Source organism: Salvelinus namaycush, chromosome 13, assembly GCF_016432855.1.
Source record: "Salvelinus namaycush isolate Seneca chromosome 13, SaNama_1.0, whole genome shotgun sequence".
NCBI lineage: Eukaryota > Metazoa > Chordata > Actinopteri > Salmoniformes > Salmonidae > Salvelinus > Salvelinus namaycush.
In genome coordinates this window covers 11570961-11592350 of record NC_052319.1, presented here as the reverse complement: position 1 = coordinate 11592350, position 21390 = coordinate 11570961, and the positions used below count along the sequence as shown (strand labels likewise).

The 21390-nt window shown below is 39.6% G+C and overlaps 1 protein-coding gene across 2 annotated transcripts; it reads right to left on the bottom strand.

Moving 5' to 3' along the window:
- Positions 1–717: 717 nt before the first annotated feature.
- Positions 718–17049, bottom strand: LOC120058236 (TRAF family member-associated NF-kappa-B activator-like). Of its 2 annotated transcripts, XM_039006748.1 has the most exons (8): positions 16874–17049; positions 5530–5671; positions 5190–5301; positions 4799–4908; positions 3541–3614; positions 3341–3459; positions 2323–2735; positions 718–1196 (listed from the first exon to the last, which is right to left on the bottom strand). In XM_039006748.1, exons 2-8 carry the CDS (start codon positions 5626–5628, stop codon positions 1011–1013), a joined length of 1113 nt encoding a protein of 370 aa, XP_038862676.1. In that variant the 5' UTR covers positions 5629–5671; positions 16874–17049; the 3' UTR covers positions 718–1010. The 2 variants fall into 2 exon arrangements, with proteins under 2 accessions (XP_038862676.1, XP_038862678.1); XM_039006750.1 differs by lacking the exons at positions 4799–4908; positions 5190–5301.
- Between the last annotated feature and the right edge of the window lie 4341 nt (positions 17050–21390).

Below are 21390 nucleotides of genomic sequence, written 5' to 3'. Positions count from 1 at the left end.
CCCACCCAACACAATACCACAGATGTCTCAAGTTGAGGGAGCGTGCAATTGGCATGCTGACTGCAGGAATGTCCAACAGAGCTGTTGCCAGAGAATTGCATGTTCGTTTCTCTACCATAAGCCGCCTCCAGCATCATTTTACAGAATTTGGCAGTACGTCCGACCGGCTTCACAACCGCAGACCACGTGTAATCACGCCAGCCCACGACCTCCACATCCAGTTTATTCACCTGTGGGATCATCTGAGGGGTATTTCTGTCTGTAATAAAACCCTTTTGTGTGGAAAAACTCATTCTGATTGGCTGGGCCTGCCTCCCTAGTGGGTGGGCCTAGCTTCCAAGTGGGTGGGCCTACGCCCTCCTGAGCCCCTGCCCAGTCATGTGAAATCCATAGATTAGTGGCCTAATGACTAATTTCCTTATATGAACTGTAACTCAGTAAAATCTTTGAAATTGTTGTGTTTTGTTCAGTATATATATATCATAACTACAAAAAATATTGTTCAGTACTTCAATAATTTTCACAACACGCATTTCCAGATCCACGTGGAGAATTAAAGTTGAATGTTTCCCTGAAAATACATACAGTATCAAAATCTTACTGCTTTGGGGGAGATGTGTACAGTAGGCCTACATGTACATACTGTATGTCAACATACTTGCACCATGCCAAGTCCCTGTGTTTTATAAAGACTAACAAAATAATACAACTGAAAAATCAAGATTAAATTATTGCTTTATTATACTTAAACCTACATACTGTACAATTAAATTTCCTAGGTCTAGAGATGTACAATTTCAAAGTAATATCTTAAGACGACGACTGTAAAATGTACCATTCAACTCTTACAAATTAAATATATGATCAAGAGTGGATTCTAGTCCTGTTGCAAACACCAGTGTCATGTGACATCCAGCCCAGCGCGTGTAATTCATGGCGGCAACAAAGACATGAATAAACCATGAATTAAGCCTAGAGGTGTTTCATTGGGCAGCCACTGTCTGCTAGTGTCAATTGCTGGCTTCACTCTCCCTCTGGCAATGAGTATAAAGGTGGCTCTTCATGTGGTCTTGGGGAACTTCCGCGTTGCAGTAGGCACAGATATCAGGGCTGTTGTTGATCTGTTGTTGTGGCTTCGCACTCACGGCCTGTGCTGCCGCTGCTACTGCATCACAAAGCTCAGGGCTCCACAGAGGCTACATGGAGGGACAAACACACCACTTATACTCCATTATTCATACACTTTGCATTGCTTACACTCACCCACTTACAGTTGGCCATGTGCTTGGGTCTCCACTGAGGAAAGATATGTTGCTCCGGGGAATACAAGCAAAGCAGTGTCCCACTTGAACCCGCTTTCTCAACATCTATAGTTCCTGCCCCACTACTTGTACTATTGTAATGCTGTGCATTTGCTACAGTAGGATTTAGTAGTTACTTGTTCCTGGCATTGTTAATGCCTGAGGCAACGTTTGTTAAGTTAGAAACAGAGAAATCCAAACAATGAAATGTTCGACCATCGGTGTAGGTGTTAATCACAACCCAAATACGCGTCTGAACAAAGGTGCATTTCTTCTGTGTCATTTTTAACCAAAAGCCTGGTTAAGCAATACTCAACAAAGAATACATGACAGCTAAATATCAATTTGAGGTACACATCCAGCAATATGGGACTCAGATGAGCCAAGAAATCTGGGAGGCCAATTGCTGTGTATTATCAAAATATGTACTACATCAATAGATAAAAAAGAAAGATTGCTTCTATAATTCTGCATACACGACCTCACAGGGGGTGCAGTTGTACTGATAATGGTAGTCATAAAATATACATTACCTTGGTTCTGACATCAACATGGACTTACATAACCAACTACTAAACTGCATGGCAAAAAAAAGCATTATCATCCAAAACAATTGGTGTGTTTTATGATCATTTGTTACTTCTCTATTTGCTGATTTTATGTCAATGACAAATAGCAAGGTAGACACATTGTAATAAATATGCAACAAGCATTGTCGTACACATAGGCCTATCACATCTCAACTCACCTCTGTTTTAGCAGGTATACATCTACTGAATCTAACCAATTAATGGCATTTCCATGTTAGTTTAAAGTTTGACTGGAGCTCTCAACTCGGTAATCAGAGAAAAATTGGCCTTTTATCGCGAGCAACAACTTTCATTGATGTTTTAGGTTGTCTTTCACTACTTATACGCTCTCTCTCTCTCTCCCATTCATTTGCCAGAACAAATCAGGTGTTGTGAATTTCCTACATTTACCTGCTGCAAATAAAGGAAAGAGCATTTCCCGCGAATCTCACCTGCAGGGGCCCACGCACACTCTCGTGTGAGAGTGAGGTGGAGGGGGAGGTGGGGTGAGAGGGAGACGTAGGATACAGGAATGGGATGGCCAGCTCCATAGACGATTCCTCTATGACGGCAGGGATACTGCTGACTGCTGCCCGTTGCCTTGGCATAGACAGGTCAAAGTGTTTCTCTGGAGCGCTGTTCAAGAACTCGTATTCACTGTCTGTGGAGGGGGGGAACTTGACGCTGAGTCTGGTGAGGGAGTCCACTAGATCCCTGTCCTCTTGGCTGGCACCGCGGGATGCCAGGGATGTGGGCGGGTGCTGGAGGATGACCCCTGGCCTTAAGGCTGAGGCTGAGGGGAAGGACCTCTCCGCCTGCTCCGCGGTCACGTCTGTACACTGAATGGGCATGGAGAACTGCTGCTCTGTCGAATGGCAAACACAAGGCTTTTATCATACTGTTTATGTAACATAATCGATATTCACTTGCAACATTGAGATATTAACTTATGCTATTGAGTAGCGATTAGTTCAAGTAATGATGAATAATCAGGTAATAATGAATAACGCCGAGAACCTTTTCCCTGTTTAATTTAATCTTCTAATTTCACACAATAAGTATAATAGGAACATTCTTTATTTCATTCCAACTTGTTTTTCATTCAACTAACCAGCGCTACATCACACCATGTGTCTGTGGAATAATGAAACATGTTTATCTGCTCATTCTATTTCCACACAGGTAGGTGGGTGGGCCAAGGGTCAATAGGCCAATGAGGCATTAATGTACAGTTCAGCTTAGTGTGTTGCTATCTAATTGTGTACAGGAATCAAGCTAAAGCTACAATATATAATTACTAATACAGTGTTATGACATATCCAAAGCAATTGTAAGTCAACATATTTTCTCTATTGTAATTAAATTAGAGTCAAGCTGGACATGAGTTCAGGCAATGGGTGCCTTTCAACAGTGCTGGAATAATAAGCAATTTCTCCAATCTAAAATTACTATTGTGCGGACTAATATTACCATTTGCCATGTAATTTCCTTTGTAGAATTTTTTCAGGTGATCTTTTTGTCTCCGGGTTAATGTCTGTATCTGCTGGAATTTCCCCTGAAGAGCTTGAAATGCCTCAAAAACATATTTTCTGAGAGACAAAGAAATACAAGTAAGAAAACTGCTTTTCAGCCAACAATGAAGTAAAGATACTGGTGACTAAAGCACATACTTCTCAAAACTGCTGTTTACAGGTGCTGTGTGTGGTGAAGGTGACACAATCATTGCCGTTTCCATGTTCCCCTTCTGAAAAACAGACACACATGGCATTGAGGACTTACATGGCAAGAGAACATCCACCATTCAAAATAAAAATTATCTGATTATTGTTAATGAATCTACTAAAATGGTTGCTGCTTTGTGATCGATTAGGGAATTATTTCTCAACAAGAAAGCTGGTGGTTTATTACGGCCTCAGACCCTGAGGTTTGGTGATGTTATCCTCTAGCGCCACCTGTTGATGAAAGACTGTATGTGTGTATTCATTCTTTTAAAATTACACATGATAACGAGTTATGATTATATTAGAAAATAACAAATTCCAAAACACATGTTTTATTTTTGATTAAGGGGGGAAAATAATGCTTTTACATTAGCCAAACAGGTTCAGTGAATTTGTTATCTGGCTAAAAATTAGAGCTTGCGACCTTTATAAGAGTGACGCAACAAAATGAAAGATGACCTATGTCACAGGAAGTGGAGCTATTGTATTGTGCATTGGCATGAGCTATGCTACTGCTCTCTGGCCCTGCTGAAACAGAATATCTACAAGCAATGTACAATTTGTGAACAACGTATGTTTGTGTGTGTGGCTGTATGTGTGCTCGCTTTAAAAAAAAAAAGAGGATATTGAGCTCATTTGAGAGAAAACCAAAATAAAATAATTATGAGGCAGCAACCGGGGATGCCATGTTCGCACCCTATCCAGAGCGTGAACCCCTGAATGAGACATACAGCCCCCTAAATGCAACAAAGTCAAACTTTTTTTGGGGGGGGGGTCTCTAAATAATGCTCATTTAACCATTATCCTATTTATTTAAAATGCTATTTTTACTATTTCAAATTAAACAAACACCCCCACCTCCATGTCATGATTTAACACCCCCCCCCCCCCCCCCCCACAAAAAAGGCCCTTCTTTTGACGATTCAATTTATTCAGGCTACAAGAGTGTAGACCAAACGACAAATCGGCACATGTCATTACACTTTTTACCGTTAAATGACATGTATTTTCTATATTTACTTATTTTTTCACACATAGGTCCCGTGAAAAAAATGTAGACACCCCAAATGTCACAATATAATTCGCACTCTGACCCTATCACATCCTTGCATTTTGCCTGTCTGAATCATATTTGTAAACATAAATAAACAATATCTAATTATCCTCTTATGTGGATTGTATTACTAATTGTGTTAAACATGGTTACCAAGTAATGAATCTTCCGGAAGGAGCTGCTTGGGTTGTCAAAGAGATCGTTGGAAGGAGACAGGGTTTCTTCTTCCTGTTTTCTAGGAACAACCTCACCTTTCACCTCTCCTAACAATCAAATTAGATAAAAAATATAATGTAGCAGCCCAACCACAGTCAACACGGGAAGTGTCATTTGCGATGGAAAGTGTACAATGTCCCGAAACAGCAATAATATTTCTTACAGCACAATTTATCTCCAGGGGAACCGAAAATGTAACAGAATGCATGCACATGCCCAATATAGACTACGGTTTTACTGTTTCTTTCACTATAGTTCAACGGTATGGTATAGAATATGTCATCATGCAAACAATAGTATTAAAAAAACAATTATGCTTGTCATTTACCTGAAGGTTGCTTAGTTGCTGCTATCAACTGATCTTTTAGTTTTGAAATCAACTGCTGCTGGTCTTCTATCTGTTTCTGAAGTTTCTGAGTGTGCCGTTGATAATATTCATTCTGCAAAAGTTAACCTTCCATTACATATTAAATCATGAATGTCATCACTTACTAGGTAGGTAGCCTTTTGTAGCCTCTATTGTAAATGACTGTAATTACCATGCTACAGCACTTAATTATATCAAAGCACTGTATAGAAGGCTACGCCACATCGCACTGGATGGGGTTGAAGTCTCATAGGTAATTTTGAAGAGTTAGATTTCTATCGCAATGATTTAGGTATAATACCGTGTTCTGTAGTTCCCTTTTGGCGCTGTCTCGCTCGATAGAGGCCTGGCGGTAAGCTTCAAATGCCTTGTTGAGCTGGTCTCCAATATTCCTCTCCATGCCGTGTGCTCCACAATCATTACTGACACAGCAGTCATGGGCCCTGTGGCAACATATCACACAACCAATGTTTAGGGGCACAATGCTGCATCAAAGCACATTATCACATGATTTGCTGTAAAAACGAAGTCCTCCTCGCTAATCATGAAACTGGGGCCAGTGCATACTTCTCTTTTACGCCTGTACTTGCTAATTTTAGAAACGTACGGTAAACATTTCAGGATGATCATAAGTGGCCTGTGTAGAAATAGCCTCTTGATGAGAAAGCAAAAACAAACATCCAAAATATCTACTAAAGAAATAAATGTTTAAGTACTCATGATGATAAGAACATCACTTAAATAAATTGATGACATCTATTGACATATTTGGTTCATACATGACCAATGGCTGCAACAACTCTACTAAATAATAGGTTTCATAAATTATAATGAAATGTACAATATTTGGGGTAAACGTACCTCAATGTTGTTAGCTATTATTATGATAGCTAATGACTAATACCAAATAACCTACTGTATCTCTATCAATACAATTGCATTATGACATGATCAATACATTAAGCTACTAATACAATAAAGTCAATTGCCAATGACCTAAACCAGGGGTCTTCAACCTTTTCTTGCCCAGGGAGCCCTCCCAGGCAAACCAGCGACCCAGGGTCCCCCAACATACGTTAGGGCTAAAGAAAAAAGGGCTTAGCATCAGGTGAATGATAATGGCAAGGAGAAGTAATCAACATTTTAAAATAAATAGATTTGGAATATAGTTTTTCATTATTTTAACATTATTTAACATTCACACATTATAATTGGTAGAGTTAATCAAAGGTTAGCCATGTGCTGACAAAAATCTATGTCCAAGTCAAGAAAGCTTACCAGCAGGCAGTGGCACTTGCCGAACCAGTGGCCTATTTGAGGGTAGTTTTTCAAGGCCTATGTCAGATATACTCCAATGAGTGTAATTTGCTCAATATTAGGAGTTGGGAAATAAAGTTTGACATCCTTAGAAAAAAGATATTCTCTTCTTTTTTACTGTTGTTGCTAGCGATATTCATAAAATCATTGAATTCATTTTAAAACAATTAAATACATTTTAGAATAAGGCTGTAAGGTAACAAAATGTTGAGAAAGTGAAGCGATCTGAATACTTTCTGAATGCACTGTATATGTATATTCGGAAAGTATTCAGACCCCTTCACTTTTCCCACATTTTGTTACGTTACAGCCTTATTCTAAAATTGATTAAATCGTTTCCCCCCCCCTCATCAATCTACACACAATACCCGATAATGACAAAGCAAAAACAGGTTTTTAGAAATTGTTGCAACTTTATAAAAAAAAAAAAAAAAAATGAAATATCACATTTACATATGTATTCAGACCCCTTACTCAGTACTTTGTTGAAACACCTTTGGCAGCGATTACAGCCTCGAGTCTACTTGGGTATGATGATACAAGCTTGGCACACCAGTATTTGGGTGGGGTCTCCCAATCTTCTCTGGAGATCCACTCAAGCTCTGTCAGGTTGGATGGGGAGCGTCGCTGCACAGCTATTTTCAGGTCTCTTCAGAGATGTTCGATCGGGTTAAAGTCCAGGCTCTGGCTGGGCCACTCAAGGACATTCAGAGACTTGTCCCCAAGCCACCCTTGCATTGTCTTGGCTGTGTGCTTAGGGTTGTTGTCCTGTTGGAAGGTGAACCTTCGCCCCAGTCTGAGGTCCCAAGCGTTCTGGAGCAGGTTTTCATCAAGGACCTCTGTACTTTGCTCCGTTTATCTTTCCCTCGATGCTGACTTGTCTCCCAGTCCCTGCCGCTGAAAAACATCCCCACAGCATGATGCTGCAACCATCATGCTTCACCGTAGGGATGGTGCCAGGATTCCTCCAGACGTGACGCTTGGCATTCAGGCCAAAGAGTTCAATCTTGCCTTCATCAGACCAGAGAATCTTGTTGGTCATAGTCTGAGAGTCCTTAGGTGGAGACTGTCATGTGCATTTTACTGAGGAGTGGCTTCCGTCTGGCCACTCCACCATAAAGGCCTGATTGGCGGAGTGCTGCAGAGATGGTTGTCCTTCTAGAAGGTTCTCCCATCACCCCAGAGGAACTCTGGAGCTCTGCAAAGTGAACATTGAGTTCTTGGTCACCTCCCTAACCAAGGCCCTTCTTCCCCGATTGCACAATTTGGCCAGGGTGCCAGCTCTAGGAAGAGTCTTGGTGGTTCCAAACTTCTTTCATTCAATAATAATAGAGGCCACTGTCTTCTTGGGAACCTTCAATGCAGAAGTCATTTTTTATTACCCTTCCCCAGATCTGTGCCTCAACAAACCTGTCTCGGAGCTCTAAGGACAATTCCTTCAAACTCATGCACTGTCAACTGTGGGACCTTACATAGAAAAGGTGTGTCTCTTTCCAAATCATGTCCAATCAATTGAATTTACCACAGGTGGACTCCAATGAAGTTGTAGAAACATCTCAAGGATGATCAATGGAAACAGGATGCACCTGAGCTCAATTTCGATTCTAAAAGCAAATGGTCTAAAACCTTATTTATGTAAGTTATGTTTTTTATTTGTAATAAATTAGCAAAATATTGTGTGTAGATTGCTGGGAGAATTTTTTTTTTTTAATCCATTGTAGAAATAGGCTGTAATTTAACAAAATGTGGAAAGTCAAGGGGTCTAAATAGTTTCCAAATGTATCATATACACTACCGTTCAAAAGTTTGGAGTCACTCTAGAAATGTCCTTGTTTTTTGTCCATTAAAATAACATCAAATTGATCAGAAATACAGTGTAGACATTGTTAATGTTGTAAATTACTATTGTACCTGGAAACGGCAGAATTTCGATGGAATATCTACATAGGCGTACAGAGGCCAATTATCAGCAACCATCACTCCTCTGCTCCAATGGCACGTTGTGTTAGCTAATCCAAGTTGATCATTTTAAAAGGCTAATTGATCATTAGAAAACTCTTTTGCAATTATGTTAGCACAGCTGAAAACTGTTGTTCTGATTAAAGAAGCAATAAGACTGGCCTTTTTTAGACTAGTTGAATATCTGGAGCATCAGCATTTCTGGGTTTGATTACAGGCTCAAAATGGCCAGAATCAAACACTTACTTCTGAAACTTGTCACTCTATTCTTGTTCGGAGAAATGAAGGCTATTCCAATGTGAGAAATTGCCAAGAAACTGAAGATCTCGTACAATGCTGTGAACTACTCCCTTCACAGAACAGCGCAAACTGGCCCTAACCAGAATAGAAAGAGGAGTGGAAGGCCCCGGTGCACAACTGAGCAAGACGACAAGTACATTAGAGTGTCTAGTTTGAGAAACAGACGCCTCACAAGTCCTCAACTGGCAGCTTCATTAAATAGTACCCGCAAAACACCAGTCTCATCGTCAACAGTGAAGAGGCGACTCCGGGATGCTGGCCTTCTAGGCAGTTGCAAAGAAAATACATATCTCAGACTGGCCAGTAAAAATAAAAGATTAAGAAGGGAAGAAACACAGACACTGGATAGAGGAACTCTGCCTGGAAGGCCAGCATCCTGGAGTCGCCTCTTCCTTGTTGACGTTGAGACTAGTGTTTCAGGATTGGTGGGTCCCCTGTGGGATGGTTGAGCTAACGTAGGCTAATGCGATTAGCATGAGGTTGTAAGTAACAAGAACATTTCCCAAGACATAGACATATCTGAAATTGGCAGAAAGCTTAAATTCTTGTTAATCTAACTGCACTGTCCAATTTACAGTAGCTACTACAGTGAAAGAATACCATGCTAATGTTTGAGGAGAGTGCACAGTTTAACATGAAAAGTTATTAATAAACAACTTAGGCACATTTGGGCAGTCTTGATACAACATTTTGAACAGAAATGCAATGGTTCATTGGATCAGACAAAATCTTTGCACATACACTGCTGCCATCTAGTGGTCAATATCTAAATTGCATCTGGGCTGGAATAAAACATTATGGCCTTTCTCTTGCATTTCAAAGATGGTACAAAAAAAAATACAAAAAACTTTTTTTTCTTTGTATTATCTTTTACCAGATCTAATGCGTTATATTCTCCTACATTCCTTTCACATTTCCAAAAACTTTAAAAAGTGTTTCCTTTCAAATGGTACCAAGAAAATGTATATCCTTGCTTCAGGGGCTGAGCTACAGGCAGTTAGATTTGAGTATTTCATTTTAGGCGAAAATTGAAGGAAAAAAAAGGGACCGTTCCTTTAAGAGTTTAATCAGAACAACAGTTTTGCGCTGTGCTAACATAATTGCAAAAGGGTTTTCTAATGATCAATTAGCCTTTTAAAATTATAAACTTGGATTAGCTAACACAACATGTCATTGGAACACAGGAGTGATGGTTGCCGATAATAGGCCTCTGTACGTCTATGTACAGTTGAAGTCGGAAGTTTACATACACCTTTGCCAAATACATTTAAGTTAGTTTTTCACAATTCTTGACATTTAATCCTAGTAAAAATGCACTGTCTAAGTTCAGTTAGGATCACCACTTTATTTTAAGAATGTGAAATTTCAGAATAATAGTAGAGAGAATGATTTATTTCAGCTTTTATTTCTTTCATCACATTCCCAGTGGGTCAGAAGTTTATACACTCAATTAGTATTTGGTAACATTGTCTTTAAATTGTTTAACTTGGGTCAAACGTTTCAGGTAGGCTTCCACAATCTTCCCACAATAAGTTGGGTGAATTTTGGCCCATTCTTCCTGACAGAGCTGGTGTAACTGAGTCATGTTTGTAGGCCTCCTTGCTCGCACAAGCTTTTTCACTTCTGCCCACAGATTTTCTATAGGATTGAGGTCAGGGCTTTGTGATGGCCACTCCAATACCTTGACTTTGTTGTCCATAAGGCATTTTTGCCACAACTTTGGAAGCATGCTTGGGGTCATTGTCCATTTGGAAGAACCATTTGCGACCAAGCTTCCTGACTGATGTCTTGAGATGTTGCTTCAATATATCCACATAATTTTCCTATCCTCATGATGCCATCTATTTTGTGAAGTGCACCAGTCCCTCCTGCAGCAAAGCACCCCCACAACATGATGCTGCCACCCCCGTGCTTCGCGGTTGGGATGGTGTTCTTCGGCTTGCAAGCCTCCCCCTTTTTCCTCCAAACATAACGATGGTCATTATGGCCAAACAGTTCTATTTTTGTTTCATCAGACCAGAGGACATTTCTCCAAAAAGTATGATCTTTGTCCCCATGTGCAGTTGCAAACCGTAGTCTGGCTTTTTTATGGCGGTTTTGGAGCAGTGTCTTTTTCCTTGCTGAGCGGCCTTTCAGGTTATGTCGATATAGGAGTCGTTTTACTGTGGCTATAGATACATCTGTACCTGTTTCCTCCAGCATCTTCACAAGGTCCTTTGCTGTTGTTCTGGGATTGATTTGCACTTTTCGCACCAAAGTACGTTCATCTCTAGGAGACAGAATGCGTCTCCTTCCTGAGCGGTATGACGGCTGTGTGGTCCCATGGTTTTTATACTTGCGTACTATTGTTTGTACAGATGAACGTGGTACCGTTAGGCGTTTGGAAATTGCTCCCAAGGATGAACCAGACTTGTGGAGGTCTACAATTGTTTTCTGAGGTCTTGGCAGATTTATTTGAATTTTTCCATGATGTCAAGCAAAGAGACACTGAGTTTGAAGGTAGGCCTTGAAATACATCCACAGGTACACCTCCAATTGACTCAAATGATGTCAATTAGCCTATCAGATGCTTCCAAAGCCATGACATCATTTTCTGGACTATTCCAAGCTGTTTAAAGGCACAGTCAACTTAGTGTATGTAAACTTCTGACCCACTGGAATTGTGATACAGTGAATTATAAGTGAAATAATCTGTCTGTAAACAATTGTTGGAAAAATTACTTGTGTCATGCACAAAGTAGATGTCCTAACCGACTTGCCAAAACTATAGTTTGTTAACAAGAAATGTGTGGAGTGGTTGAAAAACTAGTTTTAATGACTCCAACTTAAGTGTATGTAAACTTCCGACTTCAACTGTACATATTCCATTCAAAATCAGCCGTTTCCAGCTACAATAGTCTTTTACAACATTACCAATGTCTATACTGTACCTCTGATACATTTGATGTTATTTTAAATGGACAAAATAATTTGCTTTTCTTTCAAAACAAGGAAATGTCTACACTGTAGGATCTCGTCACAGCATTTTTGTGCATTCAAATTGCCATCGATAAAATGCAATTGTGTTAGTTGTCCATAGATTATGCCAGCCCATACCATAACGCCACCACCACCACAGCAAACCGCGCACCCATACGATGTCATACACGTGGTCTGCGGTTGTGAGGCCAGTTGGACGTACTGTCAAATTCTCTAAAGCAACACTGGAGGCAACTTATGGTAGAAAGATGAACATTAAATTCTCTGGCAACAGCTCTGGTGGACATTCCTGCAGTTAGCATGTCAATTGCACCCTCCCTCAAAACTTGAGACATTTTAGTGGCCTTTTATTGTCCACAGCACAAGGTGCACCTGTGTAATAATCATGCTGTTTAAACAGCTTGTTGATATGCCACACTTGTCAGGTAGATGGATTATTTTGGCAAAGGAGAAATGCTCACTAACAAGGGTGTAAACAAATGTGTGCACAAAATGTGAGAGCAATAACCTTTTTGTGCATATGGAACATTTCTGGGATATTTTATTTCAGCTCATGAACCATGGGACCAACACTTCACATGTTGTATTTATATTTTTGTTCAGTATAAATCTATATATACACACACAGTACCAGTCAAACGTTTGGACACACCTACTCATTCAAGGGTTTTTCTTTATTTTACTATTTTCTACATTGTAGAATAATAGTGAAGACATCAAAACTATGAAATAACACATATGGAATCATGTAGTAACCAGAAAAAGTGTTAAACAAATCAAAATATATTTGAGATTCTTCAAAGTAGCCACCCTTTGCCTTGACGACAGCTTTGCACACGCTTGGCATTCTCTCAACCAGCTTCACCTGGAATGCTTTTCCAACAGCCTTGAAGGAGTTCCCACATATGCTGAGCACTTGTTGGCCACTTTTCCTTCACTCTGCGGTTCAACTCATCCCAAACCATCTCAATTTGGTTGAGGTCAGGTGATTGTGGAGGCCAGGTCATCTGATGCAGCACTCCATCACTCTCCTTTTTGGTCAAATAGCCCTTACACAGCCTGGAGGTGTGTTGGGTCATTGTCCTGTTGAAAAACAAATGATTGTCCCACTAAACGCAAACAAGATGGGAAAGCATATCGCTGCAGAATGCTGTGGTAGCCATACTGGTTAAGTGTGCCTTGAATTCTAAATAAACCACAGACAGTGTCACCAGCAAAGCACCCCCATACCATCACACCTCCTCCATGCTTCACGGTGGGAACCACACATATAGAGATCATCCATTCACCTACTCTGCGTCTCACAAAGACACGCGGTTGGAACCAAAAATCTCAAATTTGGACACATCAGACCAAAGGACAGATTTCCACTGGTCAAATGTCAATTGCTCGTGTTTCTTGGCCCAATCAAGTCTATTCCTCTTATTGGTAGTAGTTTCTTTGCAGCAATTTGACCACGAAGGCCTGATTCACGCAGTCTCCTCTCAACAGTTGATGTTGACATGTGTCTGTTACTTAAAGGCTGGTAACTCTAATGAACTTATTCTCTGCAGCAGAGGTAACTCTGGGTCTTCCTTTCCTGTGGCGGTCCTGAGGAGAGCCAGTTTCATCATAGCACTTGATGGTTTATGCGACTGCACTTGAAGAAACTTTCAAAGTTCTTGACATTTTCCGGATTGACTGACCTTCATATCTTAAAGTAATAATGGACTGTTGTTTCTCTTTGCTTATTTGAGCTGTTGCCATAATATGGACTTGGCATTTACCAAATAGGGCTATCTTCTCTATACCACCCCTACCTTGTCACAACACAACTGATTGGCTCAAAACGCATTAACTTCTTATGGCTGCATCCCGCTACCGGGATCGATATGACAACAGCCAGTGAAAGTGCAGGGCGCCAAATTCAAACAGAAATCTCATAATTAAAATTCCTCAAACATACATGTGTCTTATATCATTTTAAAGGTAATCATGTTGTTAATCCCACCAAAGTGTCCGATTTCAAATATGCTTTTCAGCGAAAGCACTACAAACGATTATGTTAGGTCACCACCAAACCACAATAAGCACAGCCATTTTTCCAGCGAAAGATAGCAGTCAGAAAAAGCAGAAAGAGATAAAATGAATCACTAACCTTTGATTATCTTCATCAGATGACACTCATAGGACTTCATGTTACACAATACATGCATGTTTTGTTTGATAAAGTTCATATTTATAACAAAAAATCTGAGTTTACATTGGCGCGTTACATTCACTAGTTCCAAAAACATCAAGTGATTTTGAATAGCCACATCGTTTCAACAGAAATACTCATCATAAATGTAGATGATAATACAAGTTATACACATGGAATTATAGATATACCTCTCCTTAATGCAACCGCTGTGTCAGATTTCAAAAAAACTTTACGGAAAAAGCAAATCATGCAATAATCTGAGACGGAGCTCAGAACAATAGCCAAATTAGCCGCCATGTTGGGGTCAACAGAAACCAGAAAATACATAATAAATGTTTCCTTACCTTTGACGAACTTCATCAGAATGCAGTCCTAGGAATCCCAGGTCCACAATAAATGCTTGATTTATTCGATAATGTCCGTTATTTATGTCCAATTACCTACTTTGGTTAGCGCTTTTGGTAAACAATTCCAAAGTCACAAAGTGACTACTATAACGTGACGAAATGTCCAAAAGTTCCGTAACAGTCAGTAGAAACATGTCAAACGATGTACTGAATCTATCTTTAGAATGTTGTTAACATACATCTTGAATAACGTTCCAACCGGAGAATTAGATTGACTTCAGAAGAGCGGAGGAACAGAGGTCCTCCTCATGTGAATGCATGGTCAGCTCGTGGCAGACCTGACTAATTCCTGTCTCCTTCGGCCCCCCTCACATTAGAGTCATCAGACAAAGTTCTATTGACTGTTGACATCTAGTGGAAGCCGTAGGAAGTGAAAACTCATCAATATCTCGCTGTAATTTCAATGAGAGCTTGGTTGAAAATCTGCCACCTCAGAAAAAATTCAAACAGGAAGTGGAACTTCTCAGGTTTTTGCCTGCAATCTGAGTTCTGTTATACTCACAGACATAATTCAAACAGTTTTAGAAACTTCAGAGTGTTTTCTATCCAATACGAATAATAATATGCATATATTAGCAACTGGGACTGAGGAGCAGGCAGTTTACTATGGGCACCTCTGTGCACCTTTCATCCAAGCTACTCATTACTGCCCCTGCAGCCATAAGAGGTTTTAAGAGGAAAATCCACAAATTAACTTTTAACAAGCCACACCTGTTAATTGAAATGTATTCCATGTGACTACCACATAAAGCTGGTTGAGAGAATGCCAAAAGTGTGCAAAACTGTCATCAAGGCAAAGGGTGGCTACTTTGAAGAATCTCAAATATAAAATATATTTTGATTTGTTTAACACTTTTTTGGTTACTACATGGTTCCATATGTGTTATCTCATAATTTTGATGTCTTCACTATTATTAGACAATTGTAAAAATAAAGAAAAATCCTGGAATGAGTAGGTGTGTCCAAACATGACTGGTACTGTATGTATGTATATATGTAGTGCCTTTGGAAAGTATTCAGACCCCTTGACTTTTTGCGCATTTTGTTGTTACACCTTTATTCTAAAATGGATTTTTAAAAAAAATTAAAGTCCTCAGCAGTCTACACACAATACCCCATAATGACTAAGCGAAAACAGGTTTAGGAATATTTGCAAATATATTACAAATAAAACAGAAATACCTGATTTACCTAAGTATTCAGACTCTTTGCTATGAGACTCGAAATTGAGCTCAGGCGCATCCTGTTTCCATTGATCATCCTTGAGATGTTTCTACAACTTCATTGGAGTCCACCTGTGGTAAATTCGATTGGATTGGACATGATTTGGAAACGCACACACCTGTCTATATAAAGGTCCCACAGTTGAGAGTGCATGTCAGAGCAAACCAAGCCATGAGGTTCAAGGAATTGTCTGTAGAGAAACTCCCCAATTACAGGTGTGCAAAGCTTGTAGCGTCATACCCAAGAAGACTCGAGGCTGTAATCGCTGCCAACGGTGCTTCAAAGTACGGAGTAAAGGGTCTGAATACCGATGTAAATGTGATATGTTTCTGTTTTTGCTTTGTCATTATGGGGTATAATAGTATGTAGATTGAGAGAGGGAAAAAAAAATGTATTCCATTTTAGAATATGGCTGTAACGTAACAATGTGGGAAATAGTCAAGGGATCTGAATATTTCCAAATGCACTGTATATGTATATTTGTTTATAGCGGACCCCTGCAGTATGGACCCCCGGTTAAATACCCCTGACCTAAACTGTGAATCTTTGACATCTCTAATGCTTTTCGGTTGGGTATTGTTTTTCCTGGATGTTCTGAATCTTTTTTTTAACTTTGAATTTACAATGAATAATGAGCATGGTAATATGTTTGGTTACTTCATTTGATTAAACAGCTAATCCCATTCTCTATCTAGTAATTTACTTTAAACACACTCAAGCTTAAAACAGTCATTGTATAGATTAAAACACCAAAGTGTGAGATATGGCTTGGAAAATGTACCTCAATCCAGGGATGAGAAATGCGTTGTACCCCAAATTGTCCCATTATCCCACCTGTTCCATTTAGAAGATTGAACGACTGCTAGACAATTCGGAGTACAACGCATTTCTCATCCCTGGATTGAAGTATATTTTCTGAGCCATATCTCGCGCCAGCTCCGCTGTGTCTTAATCTAAACAGGAAACCTGTCCGACCCTAGTGCAGCTGTAAACAAGCGGGTCAAATCTGCTGGCTACATGATATGAAGATTACACCGTAGCCTGAAGCAGCCAAATAGTTCTACATTTCTAGCAACATTCTATCAAGCACGAACTGGCTACACAGAACGTTGACATTCATAAATTGAACGTTGACTATGCAAAATTGGTATAGTTCTGTTTTGTCGTATTGAATGTCAATAGTTAGCAAGTTGAGATAGTTAGATATCAGATCTAGCCTCGGTCAGTTCGCCCTCAACTTTGGTATCTGATTGTAGCCTATAATAACAGTATCTTACCTTCATTCGAAAATTGCCAAACTATTGTTTTGATACTGCGACAGCTTCTTATTCTTCGAGTGGCCTATATGTACGACGTGCGGGAGAGGATATGGTGTATTTCGAACAAATGTACATTTTACATGTTTTATAACGCGTTGGGAACTTCCCTCGGGGAATCCCCCGCGCCTGTTAGACTTCCGCCTTGCTGGATTCTGACCAATCAACTTTGAGGTACTAAATTCGTGCTAGGTGGTTTAGTAAATTGAGGGTTCTTCTTGCTGCCTACACGTCGGCAATGTTGTGCATGTAAAAAGTAATCCGATAAAACAAAGTTAAGTGGCAGAAAAATGTGTTGAATTTATTGTGACCTTCGCTGATAAGTGTTTTCTCACACTGTTAAGCATAGCTAGCTAAATTAATCAGAACCCAACATTTCAGCCCTCAGTGTTGGTGTGAAATGTGTTTTGCCCAAATTGTGGTGAACACTTACTGGTCTCTGACAGATAGTTTATATTAAAATATGTCAACACATGCTCTTTGCAAAAAAGAAATATCACTAGCTGAGCTATTCTTATGTCTATGCACTAGGCCTTATTAATTTAGTAAACTTTATAGTGTTATTTGAATGATTCTGAAAGATGTACAGTAGGGGCATGCCACTGTGTACTGTAGCCTACAGCAAAGATCTGCTTTCATTGCACAAACATAGCACACAGATACATATCAACATCTTTCTGTGCTGTATCTGGAAGATATAAGCCTACTCTTATTTTCCCACAATATGCAATCACACATTTATTACCATGTAATAATGAAAATGCAATCATAGTGATGTTTGCAGTTTCACACTTATCATTGAAAGAGTTTATTTGTGCAGAATAAAGTGCAACATGAAAATGGGACGACAGGTAGCCTAGTGGTTAGAGTGTTGGGCCAATAACCGAAAGATTACACATCTGTTGATGTGCCCTTGAGCAAGGCAATTAACCCTAATTATCTCCAGGGGCACCGTATTACTGTGTGACCCTGTAAAACAACACATTTCACTACAACTATCCGGTGTACAGTATGTGAGAATACATCTATTTTTTTAAGTGCCAAGTCCAATAGTGACCAACAGAGGGCAGCTACACTCTTAGAAAAAATGGTTCCAAAAAGGTTCTTTGTAAGGCAAAGGGTTCTACCGAGAACCTTTAATATCCTAAGAACCATTTTTTGGAGAAAAGGATTCTTTAATAATACTTTTGAAGGCAAGAAGGGTTCTTAGGAAGGCAAGAAGGATTCTACATAGAACAATGTATCTATTTCCTAGAGTGCTCTACTGCCAGGTGATTTTCAGAATTGTTTGTTTTAATATCTATGTTGTTGCATGTACATCGATTGGTTGATTAATTGTATGTTACACAAAGATATACCTCCCTAAAATATATACGCAACATGCAACAATTTCAAAGATTGTACTGAGTTACAATTCATATGAGGAAATCAGTCAATTGAAATACATTAATTAGGTCCTAATCTATGGATTTCACATGACTTGGAATACAGATATTCATCTGTTGGTCAAAGATACCTTACAAAAATGGGCCTCACAATGGACCAAAGGATATCGTCACAGTATTTCTGTGCCATCAAATTGCCATTGATAAAATGCAATTGTGTTAGTTGTCCGTAGCTTATGACAGCCCATACCATAACCCCACCGTCATTCTGTTCATAACATTGACATCAGCAAACCGCTCGCCAACACGACGTACTGGCAAATTATCTAAAACAACATTTTAGATAATTCAAGCATTCCAATTGCACGCTCCCTCAAAACTTTTATTGGTGCACCTGTGCAGTGATCATGCTGTTTTTTTTAAACCTTTATTTAACTAGGCAAGTCAGTTAAAAACAAATTCTTATTTACAATGACGGCCTAGGAACAGTGTGTTAACTGCCTTATTCAGGGGCAGAACGACAGATGTTTTACCTTGTCAGCTCGGGGATTCGATCCAGCAACCTTTCAGTTACTGGCCCAATGCTCTAACCTCTAACCTCCTTGATATGTCACACCTGTCAGGTGGATGGATTGTCTTGGCAAAGGAGAAATTCTCACTAACAGGGATGTAAACAAATTTGTTGCCAAAATTTGAGAGAAATAAACTTTTTGTACGTATGGCAAATTTCTGGGATCTTTTATTTCAGCTCATGAAACATGGGACCAACACTTTACATGTTGCGTTTAGATTTTTGTTTAGTATATATAACATACATTTTTCTATACTGATCCAATCTGTTAGTAGTTGGACTGATTGCACCCATTACTGAGATGGTTCAATTCTACTTGCTAACATTCAATCATTGGAAAATAAAATGGATGACCTATGATTAAGATTATCCTACCAACAGGACATTAAGAACTGTATTATCCTCTGTTTCACCGAGTCGAACGACGACACAGACAATATAGAGCTTGGGGGATTTCAATGCACCAGCAGAACAGAGAAGCTACGTCTGGTAAGACGAGGGGTGGGGGTGTGAGTCTTTTTGTCAGTAACAGCTGGTGCGCGATGTCTAATATTAAAGAAGTCTTGAGGTATTGCTCGCCTGAGGTAGAGTACCTTATGAAAAGCTGTAGACCACACTATCTACCAAGAGAGTTCTCATCTATATTATTCATAGCCATCTATTTACCACCACAGACCGATGCTGGCACTAAGAGCGCACTCAACCAACTCTATCAGGACATAAGCGAACAAGAAAATGCTCACCCAGAAGCGGCACTCCTAATGGCCGGGGACTTTAATGCAGGCAAACTTAAATCAGTTTTACCACATTTTTACCAGCATGTGCAACCAGAGGGAAAAAAAACTCTAGACCACCTTTACTCCACACACAGAAATGCATACAAAGCTCTCCCTCGCCCCCATTTGGCAAAACCGACCATAATTCTATCCTCCTGATTCCTGCTTACAAGCAAAAACTAAAGCAGGAAGTACTTGTGACTCGCTCAATACGGAAGTGGTCAGATGGCGCGGATGCTACGCTACAGAACAGTTTTGCAAGCACAGACTGGAATATGTTCCGGGATTCATCCAATGGCATTCAGGAGTATGCTACCTCAGTCATTGGCTTCATCAATAAGTGCATCGACAACGTCATCCCCACAGTGACCGTACGTACATATCCCAACCAGAAGCCATGGATCCGCACAGGCAACATCCACATCGAGCTAAAGGCTAGAGCTGCCGCTTTCAAGTAGCAGGACACCTTAAATAAAACAAGCATTTACGAATTCAACATTTTACTCTATGTTCCAATTTATTTCAGAAAACACAAGTGCATATTCCACATTACAAATTAATTAGTTCCACTTCATTTGTTCCACACATTTGCTCCATCTTCATCGAGTTCCATCGATGTAAAACACATTAAATCAGAACAACATATTGGCCACTATGAACAAACAGTATGTCTTACAAATGAATACACATTACTGTAAACCGTTCAGGTTTCTGCTGTGTGGATTCATTGTATTCCAGCCAATGATTGGTAATGAAGGTTTCTGCTGTGTGGATTTGATTGTATTCCAGCCAATGATTGGTAATGAAGGTTTCTGCTGTGTGGATTTGATTGTATTCCAGCCAATGATTGGTAATGAAGGTTTCTGCTGTGTGGATTTGATTGTATTCCAGCCAATGATTGGTAATGAAGGTTTCTGCTGTGTGGATTTGATTGTATTTTAGCCAATGATTGGTAATAAAGGTTTATGTGTGATGTGCATGCTACTGTGCCACTGTGTCATGAGCCCATGACTGCCTGCTCTAGATACACACCAGATTGACAAAGAATCCTTTGTCCTATTCTCTGTTGTTGCTGTCTTTATTTTTCTCCCTCAAGAAAAAGAGATATGCAGATTTTTGCACTAGTGAAAGAATGCTTATAATGAATGTTGTCAATATTCATACTTAAAAGTTTCCACTTACTTAGCTGGTCCCTTAACAGGGCATCAGTTTGAGAGTTTATCCCCATCGATTGGTAGAGTGAGTTGTCTAGTTCACACACACAAATCACACACACATGCATATTGACGCCACACACACACACACACACACTCTCCACATACGCTGCTGCTACTCTGTTTAATATCTATCGCGATTACCTAGTAATTTTTACCCTTACCTACATGTACATATTAACTCAATCACCTCAACTACCTCATACCTCTGCACATTGACTCGGTACCAGTACTCCTTGAATATAGCCTCGTTATTGTTATATGGCAATTTTCTATTTTAATTAGCTAATTTTCTTACTTTTTAACTATGCATTGTTGGGAAAGGGCTCGTAAGTAAGCATTTGACGGTAAAGTCTACACCTGTTGTATTTGGCATATGTGAAAATATTTAATTTGATTTGATTTGTTTTTGTCTCCCAGCGTATCCCTCTGAGTCTAAGCAGTGTTGTCTCAGACCAAACTGTCTCAGACAGATTTACATAGAAATAAGTTGCATTTGCAAAGTATTTCAAGAAAATGGAAAACATATATC